The sequence below is a fragment of the Tetrahymena thermophila genome (genome assembly GCF_000189635.1).
Source record: "Tetrahymena thermophila SB210 genomic scaffold scf_8254395, whole genome shotgun sequence".
Taxonomy (NCBI): Eukaryota; Ciliophora; class Oligohymenophorea; order Hymenostomatida; family Tetrahymenidae; genus Tetrahymena; species Tetrahymena thermophila.
In genome coordinates this window covers 1-21,859 of record NW_002476178.1, presented here as the reverse complement: position 1 = coordinate 21,859, position 21,859 = coordinate 1, and the positions used below count along the sequence as shown (strand labels likewise).

Here is a 21,859-nt window from a genome sequence, read left to right as displayed (position 1 = left end):
TATCAATCAAAAAGCTTATTAAAATTTAATCCTACCTTAACCAATCAATTCATTTGTGTATTTAAAACTTAGCTTCTTTTATATATGGGTGCATAGTGTTGCGTTAATCGAAAAGAAGGAAAAACTTTTTCTCCTCAAGTTTTAAGTTTTGACCCAAGGAAGAATGGACTCGCTATTGCATTTGTTTCTCTGCTTGAAGAAACTTGCATAGGATTAAAGGAGAAATTAGATTTACTATATGAAATTTCATAACGCTATGCTTATAATCACGAATGCTGCTTCCTTGATCCTGATTACCTTCAAGACAAATTTAGCCTTATTGAATTTTAGAGCACAGGAAGGAAATTCTAAGCTGGAATGGGCATGGCTAATGCTTTTGATAAAGAGATATAGTATCTTTTAGACGAGTACCTAATTTTAGATGAAGATAATTACTCAGTTATAATTCTCCTAATGTTTGGGTCTAGTTTGCATCCATTCTCACTCAAAAAGCGAACAACTGTAGAAGGAAATTGCAGCTATATAGTACATGATATTTTTCCAGCAATAAAACAATAGCCTTCTTCACCTAAAAAAAATTCATTTGAAGAGGATTAAAGTTTTAAAGGAGTGATTTGTAAAGAAATTGTCTTCTCTTCTTTACAGAAATTGCATCAATACCTTAATACTGTGAGTATGTATTACTACACATAAAACCCTTAGTAATTTACTTAAAAGGTTTAGCTTCTAACTTTCTAAGTCTCTGATGAAAAATCCTTTACATGTTCCGAGTCTGATCTTTCTTTTCTTCATGGACAAGAGTTTATTGAAAGTGTTGAAAAGGACATAAATCGCCTTAGCAGAGGTAACATTAACAAATCTATAAAAAAATCATTTGGACTACCTCATAAAAGTAGCTTTGGGCACAAAAGCGGTAATAAAAAATCTTTTGGAGATAAAGGCAAGAAATTATCTGAAGGATATTTAAATGATCAAATGAACTAGCAGCAGTAGCGCTCACATGCAGCTTTGCTTAAAGAATAAAAAATTACAACAACAATGAATAGCTCTACTGAAACTGAAAGTATTCAAAGAACAACCTAAGACACAATCAACAGCAAGGCTATTGCATGAGTAGCAACAGAAACAGGGCGCATAAATTTACTATACTTCCTACTTGTTACTTTATATTAAAATTAGCTTAATAATGTACAAATAAAATAGATCTAATACAAATAAGCATATGAATTTTCTATTCTTATCAAATCTATAAATATTTCTACTAATTAAATTTATAAAATTTTTAATCGCTTTACCTTTCGTTTCTCAAATATGCAATAATCATATACGATAGGTCTAGGTGATTTACAAATATTTTAGATTTGAATGAATATATTCGATTATTAGCTTTACAAATTATAATAAAAATCAGACTTCTTCTTCTTTATAAAAAACAGGTTCAAAGAATGAGCAAAAATAAATGTGTTATTTAATTAACAATATGTAAAATAAATCAAATAATATTAATCAAAAATCTAATACTTTATATTAAAAATATAATTAATATCTATCTATATCACTTTATATTAAATAATTAAATTTTATATATGAATAAATAAATGTCTTGCTTATATTTCATGTGTCTAATCTGCTTACTTTAATATATTATTACTTTTTTTCTTTAAGAATATTTAAATGCAATGAAAAGCTTAAGCAGCTTTAGCTAAGTTAAATTTGCTAAAATTTAATTATTAAAATTTTCACATCTATTTTTATTATATATGACAGATATACTGATAGATAATTAAATCAATAATATGCAATTTCTGTCCTAAAATTTGATTAATTTTTTTATTTTTGTAAATTATAATTAGTCCCCAGCGTTAATTATTGCGAGGATGAAGAAAAATAATATTCGAATTAGCTAGAATAATATAAAAAAGGATAATACTTTTTTATTATTAAATTTTTTTGAATTCATTTTAATAATTTTAGAAAGAATTTTTCTCATAATTTTTTGTTCTTTTATTTAAAATATAAAATTTAAAAAAATATTTTTTGTTTAAAAAAGACTAATATTTACAGTTCTAAATGAAATGTAATAGCTCACAAAAGTATTTATTTAAAAATAAATTTTTTATTTAAATTGAAAATATTGATCAATAAATTAAATGGAAAAAATAAAATTCAAAATTGTGTTTGTTTGCCAAAATATTATGAAGCGATCAGCTTACACCAATTTTTTAAATATCATTAATTTTTAATAAATATTTTTTTTATGGATTTTACTTGATCTGGGAATAAGAATAACGATATTGATTAGGAATAATACTAATTATTGTGGAATTTTATAAGAAAAGTAATAAATTAAAAAAAAGTAATAACAACCATAAAATTTTTTTTTGAAAAACTTATAAAAAACTAAATGACGATTTTGATCTTGAATTGGTAAGTAATCAAAACATTTTCAAAATTAAAAAAGTGTTATTGCAAAACAAAATTTATTCTTTTGCAGGTTAAGCTTATCATTTATATTTTGATACAGCTCTTGAATTAGCTAAAAATTTTAAGTACAAAAATTTGGTTCTATTAAAAATGTTAAGTTATTGCTAATTTTATTTACTGGAAATTAAAAATATAATTAGCAGTTTGGCAGTAAATATTTATGTTCACTAAAATATTTACATGTGTTACTCAATTATCTTTATTTATCATCTCGATTGTATTTAATGTAAATAATTTGAAACAAACAAAATAAAAGAACGAATAATTCATTTATTCATGTTTATTTGTAAAAAAAAATCAACTAAAATAAGTTTTTGTTTTTCTTTTGTAAAAAATAAAATTACAAAAAAGATTCTTTAAAGGAGTTAATTCAAATTAAATTTAATTGATAATCTACTTACATTATATAATTATGTGAATTAGTAAATAATACATATTAAAATTAGAAATAATCAGATATTTATAATTTAGTAAAATTTTTTGTTATTAAAATAAATTAGACATAAGCAAGCATATCAATGATATGATGGATGGATACAGAGATGAGATATTAATTGAAAAGAGTATTTTTAATATAATTAGTTTTTTATTATTATAAATGGTGAGTTAATTAATTAGTTAATTATTTGTTATTATATTTTCTATTGTTTCTTAACACTAATTAGACAGACTTTAATTTTATTCAAACTAAAAGCTTCTTTTTTGTTTTGTTTTTATTGGTTAGACTGTATGTCTACAAAAAATAAACCCTCAGAAATATTATATTTATCATTCAAAACTTATTTCATTTGCAACTAACTCTTCACTAGCTGTTATTAGTTTATATGATCTTTTCAATCTAAGGAGTACTGAGGAGTTATGATGTTAAGATACTTGTTCTTTTGCCATTGACTGTGGTGGTAGCTACTTTGCTAGGAGTAGGATAACCTTCTTCTAACTCAATAACATTTTGGGAGTTGTAGTTACTTAAAGTTTTCTAAGCAGTCTTCTTTTATATGTGCTTAGTAATGAGTCCTCTAGGATTCTCAGCATCATATAACTTTAAACTGTCTTGCTTTTTAAGTCCAAAATCGTAAACTTTTTCATTTTTTTAGGTAAAATTCTAGTTATTATTTTCATTTATTGATTAGACTTAAGTGAGTTTCTTCTTGGTTTAAATGCAGCCCATTTATTTTTTTAAGAATGTATTTATTTTATGAAATTTGTTTTTATTCTTTGATACTTTTTTTGTTTTTTTAATTAATTATAAATTATTCACAAAGTCATATAGCTGGTCTTAAATACATGAATTACATTTCCTTGAAAAAAGAATAAGTAAATAAAAGTAATTAATCATCAATTATTATTAATTTGTTCGACTCAATCAGGATATTTTTATAATTTAGTAAAGCAATTTTAGCAAGGGTGAATAAAAATTTTAAGTATACAAAAAACTGATGGATATATATAAATTTGATTGGTTATTTAACAAAAATCAAGCAATCAAAGAAAGAAGGCTTTCTTTTTTTCTAGTGATAACAAGTAAAGTACCTAAATATTTATAATCCATCTCTCAAATTACAAATTAAAGTATTTTGTTGAAAATAATAAATTATTTAGTAGCGTATTTTGAATATTTTAAGATAAGATAACATAAATATTTTGATTTGTGTGCTATTTAATGTTATTAAATTTGGCATTAAATAAAAAAGATAATTTACTCAATAATATCTTTAATAGTTTGATCAGAGCAAACTATATATTATATTTAATAGCATGAATGTAATAACATGATAAATTTCTTATGAATGCATGTATTACTGCGTTTTTATTAACATAGTAATAGCTAGCTAAATTAATTCAAAAAAATTATAATAAATAGAAATCATCAAAATAATAAAAATAGACAAATCAAATTAAGCTGGCTAAAAAATTTATCAAAGTACAAAGTAAATTTAACAAGCAATAATTAGGTCTTAAATTAAATTTTTTGATGTTTGCTTCAGTAATTTATCTTAAAATTTTAATGGAATAAATGATACTGACAACTAATATAATTTTATAGTTATTACATTTATAATTTGTATCTGATATTTTTTACTCTTTAGCTTAACCCAAAAAAAATATGTAAAATTTTCTTCTTGTTATTTATAAATTTTAAAATTAATCAGATAAATAGAATACGAATAGAAAAAATAGATTATTTAAAGACTATTTGCTGATTAATAAATTATTTATTTATTTGTTTATTTATTTTTCAATCATTAAGTTTTAAGTCGTACTCAAAATCTCTTAACTATTTCAGAAATCCATAGTTAGGACTTACTTGCTTTCTTTTAGAGTGAGCATGTTTGTAAGCCTTTTCCATATTCCATCTATTTATTTTCATTAAAAACGCTATGACAATCGATGCACTTCTAGAAACGCCTGCCATGCAATGTACCAAAACACTTCCATAGTTAATATTTCTTTCAATAAACTCAATGCATTCATCGAAATGCTATTTTATATCATATGATTCTACATCTTAAGCGTTTATAACGAGATGTTCAGGAATTAGAGTTTCAGGGTATTTTAATTTAGTGCCTTCCGCAATTGTTATCACAGCTTTTATATTTTATTCTTGTAATTACTCAATTTTTTGAGCCGCTATCAAGCTTCCCAACCATAAATTACCTTTATCCTAAACTTACCAAATCATATCCATTGAGTTTTATTCATACCAATTCATCCATATTTATCCCTCTTCAAAAACACTAATGTTCATTGCAAAATATTTTATTTTTAAATTTCCAAAATAGTTAGTTTAATCAACAACAAAAATTGATGTATTCAAATTTTATAGTCTATCAAATAATTTAATCACTTTAATCAAAGCAAAAAGAATTGTAAGCAAATCAAATTTTTGAAAATAAATAAAATCAATAGAAAATTAAAATTTGTAATTCGAAAATTTCTTTAAAAAAAATATTCCAAAAAGATTCATTCCATTTAAAATTCTAATATTTAATTCATTGTCTATGCTATGACTATCTATTTTAAAATTTACAAAGTTAATGAAAAAAATATATTTTTATTATAAATAGTATTTAATAATGCATGTAAGCTATTAGTCACAAGTATTAATTAGATGAAATGTGAAAAATGAATCTAGAAAGCGTTATTAAATACATAAATTCAAGCAGATATTTATCAATAATATTATTTAATATCTAACGAATATAAATATTAAAGTTTTAAAGCAAAATTTAATAGTATTTTTTAGTTTAATTTACATTAAGAAAATCGCAAAACTGAAGAACAATCAAAGTAACTTTGATTTTCTTCATTTATCATGCAAAATATCACATTAATTGTTCTATCTATCTATTCTTTATTCCTATTTAACAAATATTCTCCTTACATTATTTTTTTAAAACTATAAATAACATTTACTGAAGCAAATAAAAATAAATGATGGTTTTGGAGTTATGTTACTAATTACTGTAAAATCTTCTCACAAATATACATATAATTAATACTGAATATAAATTTTTATTCAAACAAATTAAAAATAAATTTTAAGATAAATAATAGTTTTTGATAATGAAAGATAATAAGATAGATTTTATGAAGATGTAAAACATAACAATTAAAATGAATGAAGGAAAGAATTAATTAAAAATTTTAATAAAATACAATCAGTAGTAACAATATAATAAATTTTTAGACGTAAATTAATTAAATTATTTTTATGGCTATTATAAGATAAGTAAGTAAGTAAATATTTTAATTATAAGAGCAAAAACTTCAGGCAAACTGTCATTTCCTACAATCTACAAAATTAGCTCTCAGAGATGGTATTATTACTTCTTGATTATTAATATTGCCAATTAAATACTAAAAATCTATACAAGTAATTGGTTTATTTTATTCTTTGCATTTTTTCTTTGTTTTTCTTTCTTTTCCAATATACCCAATAAGATGGTTATCAAATTCATTGAAATAGCCTTCATCTAATATTTAATCTGAAACATCTTCTAAGTCTTCAGAATTTAGTGAAAAATTACTTTCTTTATCAGATTTATTGCTATCATCTTCTTCTTCTTCATCACTTTCATTATTATCTTAATTTTTTTTTCTTTTGCTTTAATTTTTGATATTTCTACCACTAAGTTTTATACATTAAGTAAAGTCTATCTCTTCTTCTTCTTTAATATTATTATTATTACTGCTTTTTTAACTTTACTTAATAAGTTCTTTTTAATCAGAGTTATCCACATTTTCAGTCTTTATCTTTTAATTTTTGTTGCTTTGGTATTAACTTGCCTCTTTTTTTGGAGTTTCTTAGCTACTTAAGCACTAGGTTTGAGGAGAAGAAAGGATATTTTCCTTTTGGTTAGGAACTATTTAAATTTATTAATCAGATTGTTCATCATTTAATTATTCTTTTTTTAAAATTTTTCTAGGATTGCTACCAAAATTCTTAGCATTCTAATCATCTTGTTTTTTGTTTATCTGTACTAATTTTTCATCATATTAGTTTTTAAATTCGCCTTTCAATTAGATCTAATTTTACAAAACAAATTGCTATTTCAATTTTTGTTGCCAGAGTTATTTAAATTAATCTAATTGATCTTATGAATTAAATATGCTTCCTCCACAGTAGTACTCATCTTCTATCTTTCGCATGATTTTGCTCTAAACCCTTTCCAAAAATGCTTGATTTTATACATTTTGAATATTCATATTGTTAATTTTAATGGACTTATATTTGAATATGCTTGATTGAATGGTTGATACTCTTATATGTAGTATATATCTATTATGATATTCAAAGAAATTTAATTAATTAGTTAATATCTTATCTTTAGAGTTGGATATATATATATAATTTTAATAGTATTTCTATTAATATAAAATATTATATTTAAAAATAATTACCAAGCTATTTTTAAGAACTGAAATCTGATAAGAATAAATATCTCGTTTAAATTAATTTTATTATAGTTTATTAGAATTTTGTAAATTATTTTTTTATTATGTCTACATTTTGAGCATTTCTTCTACTTATAAAAATATATCACGATTATAAATAAATTTGATATAATTCGATACTAATAGACTAAAAGTATTTAATTTTTCATTAATATTAAAAGATTAATTTATTCAAATTAAAAAAAAAATTATTAAGTTTATTTTTCACAAACTAAAAACTTCAACAAATTTATACTGGTCAACAACAGCTAGTTTAAGTCACTTAAGAAATATTTATATACATAGCAAAAGTAAATTATAGAAAAAACAAGATAGAAACTCTTTCAAAAAATGGATGACGATATTATGATTAACTTTGGTGATTTTGCACCTAAAAAAGTAGCTGATCCTAGCAAAAACGAAACATAGGCACGTAGAGAAAAGTATAAGCAAAAGGCATTTGAACAAAAAACAAATTATAAAAATTTCCTCAAGAGATAAAGAGAAAAAACTTAACAAAATAGCGACGACATAGAATAAGGCAATGTTTTAAAAGTTAAAAAGCCTATCTCTAAGAACCAAGATTTTAAAAAAAGTACAAACAGGACGATTCCAAAGTTAGCAGAAGTCACTTGCTGCGAAGAAAATAATCCTGAATAGCAAGCTGACAACAAACAAGAAAACCAATAAGATTCTACAAAGCAAAATAAGTTTAAGAAAGACTTCAAGTAATACTTGGAATAATCTTAAAAGGGAGGAGATTATGATAACGAAATATAAAAGATTATGCATTAGGAATAAAATAATGTTGAGCGTACTAAATAAAAGTAAAATATGAGACGTGAAAACAAATAAAAAAGTGAAGAATAAGAGCAAATAAAGGAGTAAAAGTAATAGGAAATGATGCAAAAAGTTGTTTATCCTTTCACTGAAAAAGATTAAGAATAGTAAAAGCTCTCCGTCTTCACAGCTGAGAAATTCGGAGAAATAGAGTAAATTCATCCTAAAGTTGTCTAAGCCTTACAAGAAAGCAACTACGAAACAATGACTAAAATTTAAAAAGAAGGTATTCCTTAGATTTTAAAAAAAGAAAATATCGCTTTGAAGAGTGAAACAGGTTCTGGTAAAACTTTAACTTATTTGGTTCCTATTATTTCGAATCTTGTCCACATGGGTACTGATCAAAAGGTAAACTTTATTTTATTTATTTATCTTTGAATTATATTTGAATTAAAATGTTATAAAGATTACTAGAGAAGATGGTAGCTATGTTTTTGTAATTTGCCCTACTAGAGAATTGTGCATTTAGTGCGAAGAAGTTGCGCAATTAGTTACTAAAAAATCAAAATATTTGATTACAGGTTGCTTGATGGGAGGTGAAAATCCTAAAAAAGAAAAAGCTAGATTAAGAAAAGGAGTAACCATCCTATTTGCCACACCTGGTAGATTGCTATATCACCTCAAAAATACTAATTCCTTCTTGTTTAGCAAGCTCAAGTACATTGTTTTCGAAGAATCTGATAGAACATTAGATATGGGTTTCAAGAAAGATTTAGAAGAAATCGTAGAATAGCTTACATAGAAAGTCTCCTTCGAGGAAGTATAAAAAATTCTTATTTCAGCTAACTTCAATGACAGTGTAGAAAGTCTTTACTTGAAGATGTCTACCTAGACTATCAAATACGTTGGATTTGCTAAGCAAAAGAGGTATGCATTTCTTTATCTTTTATACAAAATAATTTTTTTTAAAATTCATTTTAGAAATAAAGCAGATGGACCAATAAACTATGAAGAAGAAAAGAAACATATAAAGGGAGATGACATGTTCAAAGTCCCAGATACATTGATTTAGTATTATTCTTTGATAAATGAAGAGCACAGAGTACCATTTTTAGTATCTTACCTTAGCATGCTTTAGGATACTAAATCTATTATTTTCGTATCAACTTGTGACGAAGTTGATTATTTTGCTTTCCTTTTCGATGCAATGAGGTATAAGGATGCTAACGGTGAAGTATAGTAGGATGATTAGGTTTTAAAATAAAAGATATTTAAGCTACATGGTAATATAGAGCAAAGGACTCGTAGTGAAACTTACTTTTCTTTCAAGAGATACTAGGGAGGAGCTATCCTCATTTCAACAGATGTAGCCAGTAGAGGTTTAGATTTTTACGAAGTAACTCACACTATTTTATTCGATGTACCCACTAGCATCAGTGAGTATTGTAATAGAATTGGTAGAACTGCACGTATAGATTAAAAGGGTATTTCTTTACTCATTTTGAATAATGTAGAAAGACCCTATGTTGATAAAATGAAAAAATATGGAATTAAATTGAACAAATTCGATGACGAGCCTGTTCTTGACAAAGTATAAAGAGAAATCAAATAAAAGTATGATGTCGGTATGGATACTATGCACTATGTAGAAAGTTTAATTAGGTAATCTATAAGAGACGATAAAACTAAATATATATTAGCTCGTAGAGCTTATGTAAGTAGCTTAAGAGCTTATGCCAGACTCAAAGACAAAGATATATTCCGTGTCAAAAAACTTAATTTACATTTAATAGCCAAGGGATTCGGTTTAAGTGGAGTCAAGGCTGGCAATGAAACTACCTCCAAGCAATATCAACATGAACTTGTTGAAGCTAATAAGAATAGATATGATAAGATGGAGAAATTCTTTATGGAAAGATTAGAAAAAACAGCTCCTAAGAGAAAAGCAATGAACTCTAAAAAATTATTTAATATGGAATTCATGTGATTGTTTAATTATAATAAAATATTGTTCAAAAATTTAATACAAATATATATCGTAAACAACAAGTATTAATTAATATTACAAAAGTTAATTGTTCTAGAATACTTTTCAATTTTTTAAATATTAAGAATTTAATCAACCTACTTTTCATTTCAGCAAGCAAACTACTTGAATTCATTTTTTCTACAAGCTATTGTTTTTAGAATGAATTTACATTTTTATATTAATTAATTTATTTACTTAATCTCTCATAATTGTAAGTAACCCTCACCAAAAAAGATAGCTTGTATACTATAGTTTATTAAAACGCAAAAAATTAACTGCATGAAGGAAGGAAGGAATTATTTAAAAAAGTTAAGTAAAAATATTCTATCACTTATCTAACATATGGCTAAGAAAATTAAATTAGTTTTAAAAATATTTTTGATACTAATTAAATTTAGACAGTAAATGTGCTCAGATATATTTAAATGTAAAAGTTAACCTAAAATTTAAAAAAAAAAAAAAGAAGCTTGGCTATAAAATAATGTTGAAGTTTTAATAAAAGAATGAAATAGTAAAAATTCTAAATGGCTGAAAGATTAATTGAATAAGTTTTTCTTAGTTAGTCTAAATGTTTACGAGCTAATAATAAAATAGATAGTCTATCTTACAAGAATTACTTCAAATTTGACAAAATTCGTCAATAAAAAAAAATTAATGAAATAATGAAAGAAATATAGAAGGAGAATTTAGATAATATACTCATATGCTATATTCACCTTTAAAAATATTGCATCTAAAAATGACGCTACATTAATAATATTAGATTTCTTTTATTTACTTAGCAAATAAGCCTTCTAAATTAGATAGAATCAATCAGTCTACTTGCTCACTTGATTGCTAACCCTAAGGAATAAAAATATCTTTCAGAATTGTATGTACTAATTTTTAGATTTTAGTTATTTTTAAGATTTAGTAAAGAATGTTTTTCAATTTTAAAAACATTACTTTTTTCAAAGAAAGCAATTTAATAATTTGCAAAAATTAAAACCAAAAAATACAAAAGCCAGACAAATAAACAAAAAAACAAACAAAAAATCAATCTATAAACACAAGTAAAATAGATATGACTACTGAAGCTCAACAACCTACTCAAACTGAATAATCTTCACCTTAACAAAAAAATATTAGACTCAGCGAGTCATATCCTCCAAATAGCACAAATAACAGCTAGTATTTGGCTGAAGTGCATGAGGTAATTAAGAACATAGATCTGTCAACTCTTGATTTCAATGAAAAAATAACCATTCGTGAAATTAATCCACTTGGAAAGGACATAGACTAATTGAAAGTTTTATATAAGGAATGGTTCCCCTTAAATTATGATGATACTTTTTGGAACAAGGTCAGTAAATAACAAGTAGAAGGTTATGTAGCTGAATTAGACCTTACTTCAGAAAGTCTTGATAAGTACATTGTTGGAGCAGTTGTGTTCTATGAAAAAGAAGCTAACAGACAAGACCTTGGATTTTGTCTTGAATACTTCTTCAACAAGCTACAAACTATTTATATATAAACTATTGGAGTCATTAATGAGCTCAGATAATACAAGATTGGTACAAAGCTTTTAGACAAAGTAAAAGATATTGCCTAAAGAAGAAAAAACATAAAATATATTTCACTTCACATGGTAGAATATAATTAATCTGGTGAAACTTTTTATTTAAAGAATGGGTTTTATAAAGTTAGAACTATCTTTAACTTATTCAAGCTGGAAGAGAGATTCTATAACTTCTTCTATTTTTGTTTCTATGTGAATGGAGGCAGTAACCCTCATCAAAACTTTTGGATGAAGGTTCTCCAAAAAATCAGAGAACTTTTCAGAAAATTAGCTGCTTTCATAAAAAGCTTATATTGAAAAAATAAATAAATGAATGGCCTAGAAGAAAGGAGAAATAAATGTTATATCTAAATTTAAAGTTTTAATAAAATTATATTAATTATATTGTATTTATTTATAGTCAAAATTATTTATATAAAGTCACTGTATTCTATTATTTTATTTATTTTCAACCAATAAATCTAATTTAATCCATCATGTCTATTTAATATCAATTTCATCTTCAATCAAAGATGATGTACTTAACTTTTATAGCGTAATCTTTTTAACATATTATTTCATAATTGAGTAATTTAAATTAAAATTTGATTATATTCTTAGATCATAGCATCTATAAATAGTCATTATTCAAAGTATTATTCTACAACAAACCATTCTGCATATATTTATTTGAATCTTTATTAAACTAAGACTTTTAAAAATATTTATATTTTTTCTCATTTTTCAAAATTCAATTTTATTTATCCAATTTTTTTAAGTCAGTAATTATAATTTTAATAAGCTTATTCTACTAAAATTTGTCAAAAATATATAAAATTTTAAAGAAGAGATGCATGAATAATGATAAAGGATAGATATTTTATAAAATTTTTGTATTTTATTTGGTGAGTAACATACAAATTTGTATAATTTTAGTTATAGAATTATTTAGCACTTTTTTATTAATTATACAACCATAAATATATAACTAAATGATAACTAATTCAAGTACATAATAAAACGAAAAAAAATTAATTATTTCATTTAGATTACCTTAAAATGCTTTTTAAAATATATGTTAAATATTCTAATAAATAATAAAACATGATTAAATATTTAAAAAAATATGCTCATATGCTATAATATCATTAAATTAAAATTAATCCACAATAATATAATAGATTTAAAAAACATTAAGATATAAAAATTTTTTTTAATAAAATATATTTATTATTTATGAATATACCCCTTTTAATTCCTTTATTACTTTCATGTCCAGATTAAATTTTCAAATTTTCTAATTAATTTAAAAAATTTACCATTCAAATAAATTAGGTTACCCTGATTATATATGTGTTTTAAAAATTTCCACTTATATATTAAATGTTACTTATTTTAATAAAATGTACTAAATATATAGAAGCACTGCTTAATTGCAATCTTTACTAAGCAAATAAACTAATATTTTAAATTTTCATATTAAAAAAAACTCTAAATCTTCATATTTTTGAATGCGAAAGAAATTTATAAATTAACAACCATAGTTAATTATATTAATCAAAAACTTAATTTTATTTTTTTAAAAAAGACATACTAACTAACTTTTAAAACAGTTTATTAAAAAAATATTTTTTCTTTTGTTTATGAATGAATAATTTTACTTTTTTGAGAATTTTATATAATTAAAGAATACTTTACATAATATTTTTATTCTATATTTCTATCAGTTTTATTTTTTACTATTACCTAAATGAAAGTTAATTTACATAAGAATTGACAGTATGCGTTTTTATGTAGGAGTTTTATTACAATAAAACTATTATATTTCATTTATTTTAAATGATTAATTATATTTAAGAATGAACTTTTATTATTTATTTCATTTTTTTAGTTCCTTAATTTAAAATATAAACATATTAAATTTAAATATTATATTTCAAACTGATAAACGTTAAACGATATATTTTAACATTTTAAGGATAATTTTTTTAGACTTATCGATTTTATCATATAAAAATTTTTAAATTATGACTAATTAGTAAAAATATTTTTGAATGAAGGTTTACAAAATTTGTTTTTTATTGTTTTTTTTATGAAAAAATACTTGTTGATTATTTAATATAACACTAAAATAATATAACATATATAAACATACAAATTTATATTTTAAATAATTATTTAACTCATTTATGTAAACAAAAGGTTTCATGCAAATTAAAAAACATACCTTAAATTTTCACAAATTCACTTTTTATCATTTAGCATATAGCAACGAGTTTTGAAATATGCAAAAAAAATTGTTATTTTCAAGTACTATTTTGTTTCTTGCCAGGGAAGTTTTGGTAATTAAGCTAGATGAGTAAAATTATTTTTTTTTTAATATTCTCTTAAATTTTAAAATTAAATTAATTTATTAAATTTTTAGATCATTTTAAATTAATAAATTCTAATAAAGCAAAATTTTGGTTAATTTAAAAGCTAATAGATATTCATTAATACATATTAAGAAAATATTTTATTTAGTGATTTATTTTTTTTTAAACAAGTTGAACCCTTAAAACAGCTGCTTTTTTATAATAATAAGATTAAAATAGATGATTTTGTTTGAATTAATTAGCATTTTTATTTACTTTTTAACCAGCAAAATATTTTAAATTATGGCAATCAGAAAATAGTAATTTAATTTAAATAGTTAATATGCATGCTATTATATTATTTTAAATTGATAAAAATAAAATTAAGCATTTAAGGGAAAAGGGAGAAGTTTAAAAAATAATTTTGTTTCCAAATTAGTAAAAAAAATTAATTGACATAAAAATAGAAAACTTAGTATATTTATTTATTATCTAGAATATTTATTTTATATGTTTAACGAAAAACAATAGCTTTTTGTCAAAATTAGAAGTTTAGAAAATTTCTAAGATTCTTTAATTATAAAAATAATTAATTATAAATAAATTAGGGAAGATTCTCGTCTAATAGAAAAGATAAAATATTCCTTTTTTTGATTTAAATCAATGATTAAAAAACTTTATTTAGTAGTGAAATTAAATTTACAAAATTAAATTAAAAAATAAACAAGTAGATATATAAAAATAGCAGATTCTCAAATTAAAAATGCTCGACTGGAAAGGTTTACTAAAATGGAGTGTTACCCATTCAGGTATATTTTATTAAAATTACATTTTTTATTTTTAAATTCTCTCTTCTAAAAAGATGGTACTCAAAAGAAGGATCTCAAGCCTATGGATGAAGAAACCAAAAATTGGTTAATGGAAGCTTTAGCTGAACATGCTCTCCAAGATGTAACTAAAATATAAGCATTTAAAATATCAATTAATAAAATTATATGAAAAATAATAAACAGGTGAAAAGAATGTAAGAAATATTATCTAAAGTGCATGAAGACGATAAGGGAACTTAAGAAGATGAAAATGAAAAAATAGCTCTTCTTGAAGAATTAGAAGATATAGTTGATAATCTTGACATGGCAGATTGTAATTTGAATATATTTTTTATTATTTTTATAACTAATTATTTTTAAATCAATTTAAAGCATTATATCACATTGGAGGTTTAGTAGAACTTATTAGATAAGCTAAGTAAAGTAAATATCCAAGAGTTTAGCATATATCCTTAAGCATCTTTATCACTTGCAACTAAAATAATCCTCACATTTAGCAATGGTCAATAGTAGAAGGTGCATTTTAGTTTTTAAATCTTATCTTGAATTCAGATAATATGAAAACAAAGGAATGGGCTTTAGCAGCTATAAGCAGTTTAATCAGAGGTGAAAACTTACAATCTAAGAGAGATTTTATTGAGATTGAGGGTGTCTAATTCAATTTAGAGATCTTAAAGGATAAAACAGGTAAGTACTCTGATAAAATGAAAGCCAAAGCTTTGACTATGTTAAAAGATTTAGTATTCTATGACCATAGACTTCACTTTACTTACAATAATTTAGATAAATTTTCAAATACTAATGCAAAAGTAGTGAACGGAAAACCAAGCTAACTAATTAAGACTAATAATAGTGAAAAGAATAACAAAGTATCTTATGATTAAAATGAAGAACTCAAATAAGAAAACGAAAAACCTGAAAATGCTAAATATAAAGATAGTGTAAAGAAATATTTGATAGAATAAAATTTCATAAATGACTTTTTCTTCTATCTTGACACCCTTGAAAACAACTTGTTGGACTCAAGAGTTTGCTATCTTGATATTCTCAAGCACATCTTAGAGTTCTCACCTGAATTACAAACTCAATTCAAGGTAAATTAAACTATTATTAAATTAATGTATTTTAACTAATTTTTATTCTTATTTTAGAACGAAAAGCTTTAAATTTTGAAATAGAAGATGTTATCAGTAATGAAACACAACTCTAAAAATGAAAATCTTAATGAATTTGAAATAAGCTAATATAAAGATGTCTTAGTATAATTAGAAAAGAAATAATGAAACCAATCAAAAACCACAAAATTAAACAAAAATAATTCTAATAAAATAATAATAATAAATAAATAAAACGCAATTAATTTTTAACTTATTAATTATTTAATCTAAAATATTATTTATTAACTAAATAAATAAATACATTTTAAAATAGTTTTTGTAAATATATAAATTTGTAAATGTCTTCATAAATTGAAATTTAATTTTGCTCATTTCTATATTTTTTGATAAAATTAAACAAAACTTTTAACTTATTTATATTGAAAAGCATGGAAATTTCTTTTGATTTATTTTCTCTCTGTAAAATTAATTTATTCTATCATTTCAAAAATATTTTTTAAAACTTGTTTAAAATTAACTTAAAATATTCTAATATATTTTTTCTAGCCAATGTCAAGTAATTTATGTATTTAGTAGATAAAATAAGAATTTTAAATTGATAAACAAAATGTAATTTTGATCATAAATATATAATTAACCTGAATACAAAAATGCTTTTAAATTTATTTTATCTGAAAAAACTTTTCATTCTTTTTATGATTATATTTCATTTTTAAATTTATTTATTTATTTAACCATTTTAAATAAATATTTTCTTGAAATATATATCTTAAAATGTGTTGTTAATTAACTTAAAGTATTCTTAATTATATTTGATTTGCTAATATTAAGCATTTTATTTATTTAAAAATAATTAAAAAGTTAAATTTATCAAGAAATAAATTAACTTTATAATTTAATTCAAAATAATTTTATTTTTCAGTTTATCTTTGAAAGAGTTTTAATTGTAACTTTTTATAAATTTATCTGTTGAATAAATAATATCTTTTTAAAGATATGAATAATTTTTTTATTTTTTAAAGTGTCTAATAAATAAATTATTCTTTTTTTTATTTTACTTTTTTAAAAATAAAACAATAAAATTTGAATTGAATTGGAGTTAAATTATTCAGAATATTATAAAAATAGAAATATTTTTTATCAGCAATTAACCTTCGCATTAATATCATTATTGGAAGGAGCATTCAAAAGAGTTTTTATTATCCAATCAGTGCAGACATTAGATTATCGTAAAAGATAAAAGAATGCAATTGGTATATAAATAGTCTTTTGAAAGATCTCCAACCATTTAACATCGGCCTTTTGTATTGTCATCATTAAATATTTCTATTTCTAAATATTTGAATCAGCTTATTTTATTAAAACTTACTATATAATTTAGCTTAATTATTTACATTTTTTTTCATTTTTTTTGAAATTTGTAATTATTTTGTGATTAAATAATTACCAATTTAGAGAATGAATAGTTGAATTTAAATAAAAAAAATACATAAATAAATATATAAATAATATAGATTCTATTAGAAGATTCATTATGAAGTTTAAAAAATGATAGATAACATTTAAAAATAATTTATAAACTACTAAAAATAATACAAAAATAAATATGAGTCTACAAGATATTATTTTAAATAATTTTAGATACTAGCTTATTTTATATATTTTATTCCTTCAATCGTCGTCTTCTTCGCCTTCTTCTTCTCCTTCTGCCTTTTCTTCTTCTTGTTCGTCCTTGGTAGAAGTGAAGAGATCCTTTTCTTGTCTAGCAGGTAAAACGAAGTCCTTTTTTATTAGATTTTGTTAAGAAAATAATTTTATTTTGAATAATAATAGAAAAAAATTAATTGTTTTTGTGCTATTTTAAGAAATTTCTTATTTAATTTAAATAGATTCTAAAAGAAGTTAAAAGAAATAGTTTAAAAAGTAATTACTAAGGATAAAGACTTTGCAAGCTTAGTGTAATTTTATTCGTAAATACCAAATCTTCTAATTTGATTAATGAGTCTCTTCATGTCACGATTATGAGGTTTCTTTTTGTGTTAAAATTTAAATTTTTAGAAGCAAATCCTCATATTTTCGTATGCAGTAAATAATTTTTCTTTTCTTTTTTTTAAAGTTTTTGCATTCAATCAATAATTTACCAATAAATCTTCATCAGCCATGTAAACTTCGGCAACTTGCTCAAAACGGAGTTGAGGGAGAAGTAAATGACTCAACCAAATAGGATAAGTATTGATGGGATTTAATTCCTATTTTATATATATTGCTTTAATTAATGCTATTAATAAATTGATAAAATCTGTTATAATTTATTTGCTGTGAAGCTATTTTAATTCATAATTACGGGATCAGTTCTATCTTTCCAAATATTGATGACATCTTCAGATGTAATTTCGGCAGGACCACCTGCACCACCCTTCTTCTTCTTAGGTCCTCTAATTACTGCTTCTAAAGCACTCTATTATATAATATAATTTTTAATTCATCCTGCTATTATAATTATTGGATGAGATTATAAATCTCGCTATTATGATTTGAAAATTTGTATTGATTTTTACAGAGTTTGCTATACGGTTGTTTCTAACTAAACGAGCAAAATTCATTTTTTAATGACCTCAATTAAAATTAATATAAATTAATTAAATATATGAATCTTGAGGTATTCTATACTAAACTAATAATCAATACATAATAAAAATTTATTATCAAAAAAGTATATCTAAATTTTCTTTGCTTTATTTATATTTTTTGCCTTATTATTTTTCATCTTAAAATTCATTTTTTTTTTTGCCATTTGCTCTAACAAATATATCCTTATCCAGCTAAGTTTTAATTTACAAATTAATTTATTTTATTTGCATACTGGTCAAGGTAATTGTAAAAATGATTAAATTAAAATTATTTTTGATTCTACTGATTGTTTTAAAAATTAAATTTAGTTGAATTTTAATTAAAAATAAAAACTGCTTTAACACATTTTTAATTGAGTTTGTATCTTTTATTTATTGAATAAAAAAATAATGATTGATTAAAACTATTCATTTAGCTCAGTGAAATGCTAAAATTAAATAAATTATGATACTTAGTTCTCTTACAAGTTGCATTTTATCTGTGAAAATTTGATTAGATGAAAATATTTTGTTAAAAATTGCACCTAGACATTTAAAACTTATGCTTTTGACAAAAAATTTTAAATTTAAAAGAATGATATTGCAAATTTCCCCAATACGATAAGATCCAAACAATTTAAATAGATAGTTATTCTCAGTCAAAAACTATTGGCTTTGCTAGAGCTTCTTTTATATTTAGTTTTAAAAGAGTTTAATTTACATCTATTATTAGAATATTAAAAAAATGATTGTGTCAAATTTAGATATAAAAGCGTAAATAAGATTTTATTTATTCATTTTTGAAAAAAAAAAGTGATTGAGTGAGTGAGTGAGCAGGCAAGTAAGTGAGAAAATAAGAAAAAGATAATAAGAAGTAAGATATCAAACAAAAAGTTTGTTGAATTTTCTTAATTCTTACCTTATCTTTTTCCAATTAACTCATAATGTATCATTTGGATTTTTCGTTATGAAATGAGAAAAATCTCACTCGGTATGCATTCATTTTTTATGTCAAAATGATAATATTTTATTAATTTATTTATTTATTTATTAATAAAGTCCAAATTTTGATGAAATCTTGAAAAGATATTAAGAGGCATTACAAAGGTTAAGTGAAGCAACAAAACAAACAGACAAATAGGAACGTAGTTCTCCTTTAAAATCTCTTAATAATCGATATAATTTTAATACATACACTTATAATAGTACTCTACAGAGAGAGCTACTTACTCAATGCATTTAAAATATCGATGAAACGCATGCTAACTAAAAGTACTAACTACATTCCCTTTTTGTATTATCCTGATTTGCTATACTTTTAAGATGATTATTTTTAATACTTTTGTTGTTTATTTGTTTTATTTGTAAAATATCTCAAACTGCTCATTGAGGAGTATCTCTGAAAATAGTAGGAACAATGATATTATGTTTGGGAACATTCAATTCTTGAGGATAGAAAGTGTACAAAGGATCTTCAAGGATCTTTTGATTGAGACGATTGACGTGAACTGTCCAAAGGTGTTCCATATGAGTGTAGTATTTTTGATTCAAAGCATACTCTGTATAAAGCAAAGGTAAAACTAAAGTGTGAAGATATTGACGGAAGAGTCTGTGAGTACCGAAATAGCGACCATATTCTCTCAAAACTGGTAAAACTGCACCTTTTCTAGCGAATTGGTAGATGGAAAACCATGAAACAGCAGTGAAGAGTAAAGAATTGGTAAGATAACTTTTTCTATCTTCTTATAATTCAGCTTAAGTTGCTCTAATAGTCTTTTGATAAGTGTAAAATTTGCTTAAGGTATCTAACTTGGCATCAATGTTAAATTGGTTTAAGAAGCGTCCAAAGAATGTCTTTGGGGTTTCATATTTAAGACCTTCATAATATTTTCTATTGATGTCATTTTCGGGTAAGCTATCGAAATATTAACGAGCTAATTATCTATTGTTGTGAGGCAATATCATCTCTTTTATTTACTTTCCTTCTTCTCTAATATTGTTATTATTATTTGATTAATTTTTCCCTTTTTATTTTTTTTAATTTCCTTTTATTTGATTTCTTTCCTCAAGTCTTTTATTTTCTTTGATTTTTTGTCATTAAGATGGATACATACATACACATTCATAGAATCAATCAAACAAACAAACAAAACATACATATATAATAAATAAATAATAAATACCCTTATAACAATTTTAATAATTAAAAAGCTAATGCAAATTCTGAAGTAATTAGGAAATAATTATAAAAATACATGCATTTATTCTGCACAAAATAATAAATATTTATTTTTAACAAATCCTTCTTTTTTGTTTGATATTTATTATTTTTTTGAATCTTTTACCATATCAAAGAAGATTTTTTTGCAAATTATTTTTTATTTCACTATTCATTTTCTTCAATAAATAGGTATTTTGAAGAGTTTTGTTTTTTAATTGTTAAAAATTATTATTTTAAAATTAATTTTAATTTCTTATTTGAAAATACAACTAAAAATATTTTATTTTTCAAATTGACAAGCTCGGCAAAGTAAGAAGTTTTTAACTGATTTTTAGAGTTTAAAACTGCGAATAAGACAATATTCTAACTTATGAATTTGTTTAAAAACTATAGAAAAGATTTTTTTTTAATTTAGATAAAATAAACCTTTCAATTTGTTAAAATGACTAAAAATTTAATTTTAATTTTAAGTTAACATTAAAGACCTGTTAAATAATATAATTTAAAATACAATCCAGCAAAAATATTAAATAGCTTATAAATATATTAATAATTCTAACATTCTTAACTTTTTATTATTGTATAAAAAATCATATTTTTTTTTAATTGGGGTTGGGGTTGGGGTTGGGGTTGGGGTTGGGGTTGGGGTTGGGGTTGGGGTTGGGGTTGGGGTTGGGGTTGGGGTTGGGGTTGGGGTTGGGGTTGGGGTTGGGGTTGGGGTTGGGGTTGGGGTTGGGGTTGGGGTTGGGGTTGGGGTTGGGGGTTGGGGTTGGGGTTGGGGTTGGGGTTGGGGGTTGGGGTTGGGGTTGGGGTTGGGGTTGGGGTTGGGGGTTGGGGTTGGGGTTGGGGTTGGGGTTGGGGTTGGGGTTGGGGTTGGGGTTGGGGTTGGGGTTGGGGTTGGGGTTGGGGTTGGGGTTGGGGTTGGGGTTGGGGTTGGGGTTGGGGTTGGGGTTGGGGTTGGG

General features: G+C 23.4%; 9 protein-coding genes across 9 annotated transcripts; 4 read left to right on the top strand and 5 right to left on the bottom strand. All coding sequences in view use genetic code 6, as the record gives it.

Annotated features, from left to right (window-relative positions):
• Positions 1 to 84: 84 nt before the first annotated feature.
• On the top strand, positions 85 to 1,113 carry TTHERM_00455180 (hypothetical protein; the record flags this gene model as incomplete). Its single annotated transcript, XM_001024124.1, has 1 exon — positions 85 to 1,113. The coding sequence occupies one exon, from the start codon at positions 85 to 87 to the stop codon at positions 1,111 to 1,113; it is 1,029 nt and encodes a 342-aa protein (XP_001024124.1).
• A 2,173-nt stretch (positions 1,114 to 3,286) lies between these two features.
• TTHERM_00455170 (hypothetical protein) lies at positions 3,287 to 3,652 on the bottom strand (the record flags this gene model as incomplete). Its single annotated transcript, XM_001024123.1, has 1 exon — positions 3,287 to 3,652. One exon carries the CDS (start codon positions 3,650 to 3,652, stop codon positions 3,287 to 3,289), a length of 366 nt encoding a protein of 121 aa, XP_001024123.1.
• A 1,068-nt stretch (positions 3,653 to 4,720) lies between these two features.
• TTHERM_00455160 (tyrosine phosphatase) lies at positions 4,721 to 5,230 on the bottom strand (the record flags this gene model as incomplete). The annotated part of the gene is made up of 1 exon (XM_001024122.3): positions 4,721 to 5,230. One exon carries the CDS (start codon positions 5,228 to 5,230, stop codon positions 4,721 to 4,723), a length of 510 nt encoding a protein of 169 aa, XP_001024122.1.
• A 1,034-nt stretch (positions 5,231 to 6,264) lies between these two features.
• Positions 6,265 to 7,134, bottom strand: TTHERM_00455150 (hypothetical protein; the record flags this gene model as incomplete). Its single annotated transcript, XM_001024121.2, has 1 exon — positions 6,265 to 7,134. One exon carries the CDS (start codon positions 7,132 to 7,134, stop codon positions 6,265 to 6,267), a length of 870 nt encoding a protein of 289 aa, XP_001024121.2.
• A 636-nt stretch (positions 7,135 to 7,770) lies between these two features.
• TTHERM_00455140 (DEAD-box ATP-dependent RNA helicase) lies at positions 7,771 to 10,186 on the top strand (the record flags this gene model as incomplete). The annotated part of the gene is made up of 3 exons (XM_001024120.3): positions 7,771 to 8,607; positions 8,666 to 9,126; positions 9,181 to 10,186. The coding sequence occupies 3 exons, from the start codon at positions 7,771 to 7,773 to the stop codon at positions 10,184 to 10,186; spliced, it is 2,304 nt and encodes a 767-aa protein (XP_001024120.1).
• A 1,105-nt stretch (positions 10,187 to 11,291) lies between these two features.
• TTHERM_00455130 (GNAT family acetyltransferase) lies at positions 11,292 to 12,083 on the top strand (the record flags this gene model as incomplete). The annotated part of the gene is made up of 1 exon (XM_001024119.3): positions 11,292 to 12,083. The coding sequence occupies one exon, from the start codon at positions 11,292 to 11,294 to the stop codon at positions 12,081 to 12,083; it is 792 nt and encodes a 263-aa protein (XP_001024119.2).
• Positions 12,084 to 14,882: 2,799 nt separating this feature from the next.
• Positions 14,883 to 16,232, top strand: TTHERM_00455120 (hypothetical protein; the record flags this gene model as incomplete). The annotated part of the gene is made up of 5 exons (XM_001024118.1): positions 14,883 to 14,928; positions 14,982 to 15,070; positions 15,133 to 15,262; positions 15,322 to 16,043; positions 16,101 to 16,232. 5 exons carry the CDS (start codon positions 14,883 to 14,885, stop codon positions 16,230 to 16,232), a joined length of 1,119 nt encoding a protein of 372 aa, XP_001024118.1.
• Positions 16,233 to 17,738: 1,506 nt separating this feature from the next.
• TTHERM_00455100 (hypothetical protein) lies at positions 17,739 to 18,670 on the bottom strand (the record flags this gene model as incomplete). Its single annotated transcript, XM_001024116.1, has 5 exons — positions 17,739 to 17,849; positions 17,999 to 18,097; positions 18,209 to 18,316; positions 18,412 to 18,525; positions 18,626 to 18,670. 5 exons carry the CDS (start codon positions 18,668 to 18,670, stop codon positions 17,739 to 17,741), a joined length of 477 nt encoding a protein of 158 aa, XP_001024116.1.
• A 1,389-nt stretch (positions 18,671 to 20,059) lies between these two features.
• On the bottom strand, positions 20,060 to 20,728 carry TTHERM_00455090 (hypothetical protein; the record flags this gene model as incomplete). Its single annotated transcript, XM_001024115.3, has 1 exon — positions 20,060 to 20,728. A coding segment is annotated over one exon (669 nt), but the record flags the coding sequence as incomplete, so codon positions are not given.
• Positions 20,729 to 21,859: the final 1,131 nt, after the last annotated feature.